The 7,612-nt window shown below is 33.2% G+C and overlaps 1 protein-coding gene across 7 annotated transcripts in view; it reads right to left on the bottom strand.

Moving 5' to 3' along the window:
- Adar (Adenosine deaminase acting on RNA) overlaps nucleotides 1-7,612 on the bottom strand; it is a 14,688-nt gene continuing 7,076 nt past the window's right edge. For 3 of the 7 annotated variants that reach the window (XM_015168175.3, XM_032433473.2, XM_032433472.2), the window contains exons 4-11: nucleotides 7,412-7,612; nucleotides 6,545-6,727; nucleotides 6,207-6,487; nucleotides 6,002-6,152; nucleotides 3,590-3,755; nucleotides 1,016-1,115; nucleotides 481-960; nucleotides 1-421 (exon numbers count right to left, since the gene is read on the bottom strand). The exon at nucleotides 7,412-7,612 is cut by the window's right edge and continues 97 nt beyond it. In XM_015168175.3, the coding sequence (XP_015023661.1) occupies nucleotides 323-421; nucleotides 481-960; nucleotides 1,016-1,115; nucleotides 3,590-3,755; nucleotides 6,002-6,152; nucleotides 6,207-6,487; nucleotides 6,545-6,727; nucleotides 7,412-7,612 (1,661 nt within the window). In that variant the 3' untranslated portion in view covers nucleotides 1-322. Of the gene's footprint in view, nucleotides 422-480; nucleotides 961-1,015; nucleotides 1,116-3,589; nucleotides 3,756-4,824; nucleotides 6,153-6,206; nucleotides 6,488-6,544; nucleotides 6,728-7,407 lie in introns of those variants that run through there. The other 4 variants (XM_032433474.2, XM_032433475.2, XM_032433476.2 and 1 more) reach the window with 4 other exon arrangements.

Below are 7,612 nucleotides of genomic sequence, written 5' to 3'. Positions count from 1 at the left end.
TAAAACGCCATAATACTTCTTTACTTAGTTCCAGCATAAAAACTACACTCTATTCTAGAAATATTCTACTGAGAATTCTCATTGTTCCAAATTTTGAACCTATATGTCTGTCGTTGTTGTTCCGATGGTTTATCGGCAGGTTATCAATCAAATTTAATTGAGTTTGATTTGATTGGACAAAACTAAAAGTGCAGTCTACATCGCAAGTTTTTTTATAAGCTATATTATCTAATTCTATTAATTGCTTGCCGTTGTTGCTGTCTTTTTTTAAAAAATGTACTGTGTTACAAATGTATCCGGTTGATAGTAACGCTGAACGCAGTCATTCCACAAGCCCGAACTGGTCTTGCTCAATTGGTTTTTTAAGCCAACTGCCAAGATCCTCTCGCTTGAATGCAGAAAACAGCTCTTGCTTAGCCGTCTGCAATGCAAAGTGAGTATGTGGTGGAGACTTATTAAAAAATAAACCATCTAATTTACCTGGTAATCCTTGACGTCTGCCTTTGTTTCCCCGTAATCTTTGGTGACCTTGCGATTTTGCATGCCCGGCAAGTTTTTCATTAAAAACCCATATTTATCAAAGAAAGCTTGTTTTGTAATCCTTGACACTTGACCGCCAATGGTTCGCCCGGTCAGCGAATTGACCACCTCTAGTTCAGTGTCTCCAATGGTCCAATTAATTCCGAAGTTTGGAGCTTTTGCTTGATTTCGCGGTTCTGCAGAAGTAACCAGCGCAAGACGTGGCTTGTTTAAATGATACGGAGGTGGCAGACCCTGTATTGACTTTTCAATACGTCCACACACAGCGCGATACATATGTTCTGGGTGCAATAAACTGCCCAATACAATGGAATGCAGGTACACTGGTTCGATAATAGCAGACAACAGTGAGCCCTGAATACCCACAATGTTCCATCGTGCAATTTTATCGGAGCATGACATTGTAAGCAAGCGTTGGCCCTGTGTATATGAAATTTGATTAAGATTATAGAACATTTAAAATGTAAACACTTACCTGCAGTACGCCATCCCATGTTTGTATTCCATCGCTGCTCTTAACTGGTATGGTTCCTTCTCCTGATTCGATTTTCGTACGCAACTGTCCGCGTGCTTTTCTATACGTTAGTAGTTATTAATGTTTATATTGCCAGGGTTTGGTTTAAACCAAGGGAGCCAAAAATTATGTGAAAATCCAAAAGCAGTTAGTTGCATGTGATTATTGGCAAGCCAAGAACAGACAAAAAAGGTAAGTTATAATTAAAACGTGAACCTAATTTTCTAACCATTACATACAATCTGATATGCGTCTACCTTCTTTAGAAATGACACATACACCGCTTTGTGGCATTATTCATATCATAACTTTTTTAAAAAACTGCAAAATAATCAAATCAGCCTATAGAAAATATGACTACATACAAAAACAAACCTCTTAAACACTTACATGTATGCATAAAGGCGAATACCAACTAAAGGAATACAAATTTTTGCTAACGGCAGTAGGCTTTTTGAAGAACATCCTATTAATACAGCTCCATATTTTTGCAGCATGATAAAATTGTATCGCTGAGAATAATATCAGACTTCTTACACAGAAACAATAGGAACAATACGTCGCTTTTTATATAACATGATAACAGACTTGGAGCTATTCACATTCATGTTAGTCTGTCTTTTTCCAACAAACTAGATTTATTACATTTTTTGATGCATATATTACATGTCAGAAATTTAGTTTATGTTTGAACAATCCTTTATTTTGATCATTTATTTACCATTTTCAATTTGGCCCAAACCTCGGAACAATATATTATATTGCCGTCTAAGGAAGGAACGGTCAAACTTTAAATTCTTGTATAACATTTCTGTGTTCAATATATTTCTGTTTTTGACTCGCCTCGTCAACTAAAAGGTTTCAGACAAAAAAAATTATAAACAACATTCTTAAAAAGAAAGAAAAAGTGGTCCAGTCGGGCTTTCCACATTACTAGATAACCTGAAGTATACACAAAAGATCAAAAATGCACGCTTCCGTTGCTACTTGCAGAGCACTTTATGCTGCGCAGTGCTTAGCTTCCCTTTGCGATATTAAAAAGAGTCCGTATCAATTTTTATAAGACTGAGCGCTTAAATATATAAATAAATACCAAAACCCGATGCCTCCAAAAATAAAATGACAATTTTTAATCAATGTATTCTATACGAGTAGTGTAGTTCCTTACATTGTTCTACTAATGCTTAAAAATACAATCCCAAAAATTGACATTTAACGGAACGGGAGGAGATAACGAATAAATAAGATACTCGTTCTGATATATGAGAATATATATATTAAGTTCCAATTGTCAAGCTTATCTCTTTTCCCAAATTGACGGACAGAAAAACCTAGACCGGCCAAGCTCTTTGCTTGGGGTTGGAGAAGATTCTTTCTTTCCTTGCGCTTGAAACTAGAATTCCATTATAACCCATTTTCAATTAATTCAGGGTAGAAGACTTTCACATTTTTATACATTTAAATTTTCTGAGAAAAAGCATACTATCAAGCGTTCATAAGAATTTGGATCGTCGCGATATACCATATTACAATAGTCTTTAGAAAAAGTGTTTTGAATAAGAGTGCCGATAGTTACTTTGTTAATAAAAAAATAAAATGTTTCCCTTACGTTGATTAAAAAATAAAAAGTAAACGTCGGTCGGCCTGTTTAAATTGCGAAGTTGAAATTTAAGTCAAAAATACAGCAGTTTGTAGCTGCGACCACAGACATAGCACGAGCGTATGGGAGTTATATGATATACATTTTGTTAACGATTAAGAATCCGAAAGCGAAACTGGATCTCATCTATTCGGTAATTGTTAACCTACAACCTACAAATACTTGTTTTTCTCCCCAGTTCTTCCAGTTCTTCAGCGTTCCAAGTGGTTTATCTTAGAATGAATTCATTAGACTCTTTACAACCGAGCGTTGAAATGCTACAATTTAACAATTTTTATCCCTTAATCTACGGTCCGTGTGCACCTGTATCTATCCGATACTTTAAATTCAATAACATCGAAAAAAAATCGATGCGGCAACAAACGGACAAAGAGCCGCATAGATATGTATGTCGAAAACTAAAATGTTTACCACTTTGCAGGATGCAACACAATAAATTTGTAATTATTTTAAAATGTACCCAGCTGTAAAAAAAAAGTCTAATCTTTTCAGCAGGGCACAAAATACGATAAACATATTCATTGCGACAAAGTGCCTAACGTCGCAAGTCTTCTTTAATGGGGCTTGTGGCGCAAAAACTACAACCCTTAGGCTTGAAAACATTGATTTTAGAGGGGAGAAAATTGAATAAAATTAGATATAGCGCAAAACCATAGTATATTGGTTCCCTTTGTGAAAAGAGTAAATGAATTGGTTTCATTACTGTACATATTCGGTTACAACTTTTATCTAGACATTCATTTTAACTCTATTGTGGGCATATGCAATTTGACGCAGTTAAGTTATCAAAACCCTCATTTGAATGGTTTTCAAAAGTTTTTCTAATAATTTTTTTATAGTTTTAGTATTAGTATTTAAATAAGTGTTGTACCAACCTATTTGGATGCTTATCAACACCAGTGTCGTTTTCGTGAGGACTAAATATCCGTGCATCCCCACATGGTGCTGTATTTATATACAAATGGAAATGTACCCCGGATTTTAGTTTATAAGGGTATTGCCCGTCTGTATTCCTCACGAAAATCGACTGATATGCTGTTGCTATATATCAGGAAAAAGTAAACAAGAATAATCAAATGTATATAAATCAAAGTTAGGTTTTGTGTTTTTGTAGGAATATTTTGATTCTGCTCTTAATTAAGAATATATATATAAACAAATTACATATATATATATATATATATATATATATATATATATATATATATATATATATAAGTATATACATGTAATTTGTTTTCGGTGGTATTTTATGCTTATTCTTATAATATACAGTTGGGAGCGTAAATGCGGATGCGGACTTTGCTTTACATCAGAAAAAAGATGTTTTTAAAAAGCACTTAAAAAACCAAAAATAAAATAAAATAAATTTAAAAACAGTAAGAGGTTCTAGTCGGGAGCTCCCGACTAGGATACGCTGAACCCTCTTCTTCCAACATCAAATGCATATAGATATATATATATTCTATTTTAGAAGCTATATGTCAAGTTTGGTGACTCTAGCTCTTATTATTTACCAAAATTGCCCAAAAACCAGGATATCGATATCGATTTTTATCGATTGCTTGGAAACGGAGTAATGTATCGATTATTGGAAACAAACTCAATCTGCGCAGGCACTAGGAGCACCTACATCTCTAGCTCTTATAGGTTCTGAGATCCTTGCATTCATACATACGGACAGACAGACAGACGGACATGGCTAAATTGACTCGGCTATTGGGGCTGATCAAGAATATATATACTTTATGAGGTCAGAGATGCTTCCTTCTGCCTGTTACAAACATTTGGATTTTGCACAAACACAATATACCCTTACACCCATTTTTAATATGTTCAGGGTATAATAATATTTGCACATAAACACCGCATTTTTTAAGGAAGTTTCTTAGTTTACAGTTACGATGCCTAAAAGCCGCATCCGTCCCAACGTTATTATTAAAATTTAATGGGTAGAGAAAGAAGTATATTTGTATAAAAAAAAATTTGAATTGATAATTTATATTATAAATCAGGCAAACACTAATGCTACATAAACAATGTACCATTTGAATGCTTATAGTAAAAGGGTCTATGTAATTCGTAATTAATAATTAAAAAGTGACCAATATAAGTTATTTAGCTTATAAATACCCATAGTTAAGTTTTTGTATATCGGTAAATCAACTATGTACAAGTCACTGAAACTGAGCATTTTATAGTTATAGTTATATAGTATAGTTAAGTTATTTAGCTTATAAATACCCATAGTTAAGTTTTTGTATATCGGTAAATCAACTATGTACAAGTCACTGAAACTGAGCATTTTATGCATTTTTTATTTCTTTTTTACAGCAAACAGATAAAAATAAGAAATTTGTTTCTGCTTGATAATGTTTATATGTATATGTATTTATACGTATAGTGCTCAAGCGAGAGTGTCCGACTAAGTCATACTCCTACAGTTACCTTATTTAGGTTGGTTTTAATTTATGCAATGGAACAGGAGATAAAACGAGATCCAACGAGAGCCAAAGTTTAAAAAAATACTAATGCGCAGACACAGCTGTTTGTCGACAGTCACCATTGTTGGTCAATGTGTACAATTTAAGAAACGTAATTCGTTTCGCCAGTACTTTACGAGGCCGAATGATAATTGTAACGTTTAAACGCGACTTTAGCTGTGTTTTAGAAAAATATATCTAAGTTAAGGAAACACAAACATTGCGACTAGTAATTTTTTGTAAAAAGGCCGAATTCGTGCATACATTATGCTGGAAAATATTTGATTTTGATATAAGCGTTATTTGTATATAACATTTATTTGATAACGTTAGGTTCTCTAATTACTACATTTAGAATTCGAATTTGCTGAAATTTGAACTTTCAGTAACTAGAACTGACTCTTTCAATGCTTAAAACGTATTAAGCATTAAATTTTTCTATTCAAACACAACCGATTGTCTATGTTTATTAAAATGGCTCGGTTTACGAAAATATTCTTATTTTAATTTAATTGGTGCCAATTTACATTCTTTGTTTATTCTTTGATGCCTTCAAATATGTATTCTTATTTATTCATTTATTCTTTGTTAATAACTTATGTATATTTAGCACTGCAGGCATCTGTTATTTGCAAAAAGTAATTACGTAAGGAGCAACTACTAAGATGCATGCTATGGAAATCGCATAAGAAAGTTAGCTAGCTGTACAAGTTATTTACAAACTAAGGTACTTTGGTAAGTAAATATATAATAGTGTCGTAAAGCTTATCAAATTTTCAAAAATAGCTAATTATAAAAGCATACCCTGATTACACTGGAGATCAAGTTGAGCATACAAGTATTTTAGAAGACAGCGCCTGGATACTATTTCAGCATGTGAGTCATTAAGAACAGCCCCATTAACGCTCATGTGCTCACCACTAACACACTTTGTGCCCGTTGACACTGAAATGACCTGTAAATATATGAAATCAGAGCTGGTTATAAAAGTTAATATTTTCGCACTTACTTTTGCTTCGCAAAAATTCATGTTTTCTGTCATAACTATGCCTGCCAGTACTTTTCGCCGTGAGTACGCCTCCTGGCCCTTGATAACTTCCATGAACTTTTCCAACACTAACCGTCCGATAGTGTCCGCATGTATTTGCGGTAATTCCATTGATGATGACTTATCATCTATTGGTAATGGCGCATTCTTCTGTGGCGCCATCATCGGACTATAAGAAATATTGCACAAAGATGCAAGCGCGGCTTTAGCGGCTGCATTCTTAGCCAGTTTCTTGGAGGGACCTAAATAGCGGTAATTTGTAATCTAATAGTTCTAAATAATTAATTAGCGATACCCACCTGTGCCGTCAAACTTTTTATCATTGATAGTGACTGTCATTTTAAAGCGACAGTTGTTTTGGGCGCCGTCGATATTCATGCATTCAAAATTAACATCATTAAATAGTTCGTACAACAACATTACAGGGCCTTTATCTGGTACTTTTTTTTGTCCGTCTACAGCAATCGTGTTCTTTGTGGCATCTAATGATTGGAAAATAAATGATTCGTTTTGTATAGAGGAATTACGACACAGAGCACCTAACTTAGGCATTTAATCTAATACAACGACTTTTTAGGAGTTTTCCAATGGATAAAGATTTATAGAATTGGGCATTGTCTATTAAAAAAACCAAAAAGGTACTATCATATTGAAATTATTATATTCTTGACTATTTTATAGATCTATACTCTGAATATAGCTTTTTAATTGCATAAATATTATATATATTTATATATATATATATTTTTAAATTTATATTAAATAAAAAAAAACAAATCCTGCTTTGTGAAAATTCATTTATAAATGCGCGATTTGTATTCAAACTGTCTTAATGCCAACGAAAAAATATCAAGCATGAGGTGCTTGAGTAGATCACAAAAACATCAGAATTATAAAATAAGTTTTTCAACAAATATTTCTCTCAATTTAGTACAAACAAAGAAATAGGAAAACACTTTTGCTATTTTCGACTTTAATAAGAAGTAACATTCTAAGACCAATGAAAACAACGCAAAAATACTTAATATGTAATAATAGGCACTGTGCATTAAACAACAAATAGAACTATACAACTACAAAATATGTTTAAATTAAGAAACAAATGAAATAAATTAAGGCACAAGTAAAACATAAAATAAAAACAAACATAAAATACTAATACTTGCTGTGGCTCATGCAAAAGATTTGTGGACGCAACGTGGGTTGTTCAAGCGAGGTAAGGTTGGATTTCTTTGCAGGCAACATCAACGTGTATATCAGTTTGACTAATTTTGCTTTGGACACGTTTTCAATACCATTTTCAAGATGTTCGTCACTCGTAAAGTCCAAATTGCCTGCAGGCTTCAGGGGCGATAAGACTGCACCGT

This window comes from Drosophila virilis, unplaced genomic scaffold (genome assembly GCF_030788295.1).
Source record: "Drosophila virilis strain 15010-1051.87 unplaced genomic scaffold, Dvir_AGI_RSII-ME tig00002234, whole genome shotgun sequence".
NCBI lineage: Eukaryota > Metazoa > Arthropoda > Insecta > Diptera > Drosophilidae > Drosophila > Drosophila virilis.
Note: the sequence above shows the minus strand (reverse complement) of the source record. Positions and strands in the feature narration are given on the sequence as shown.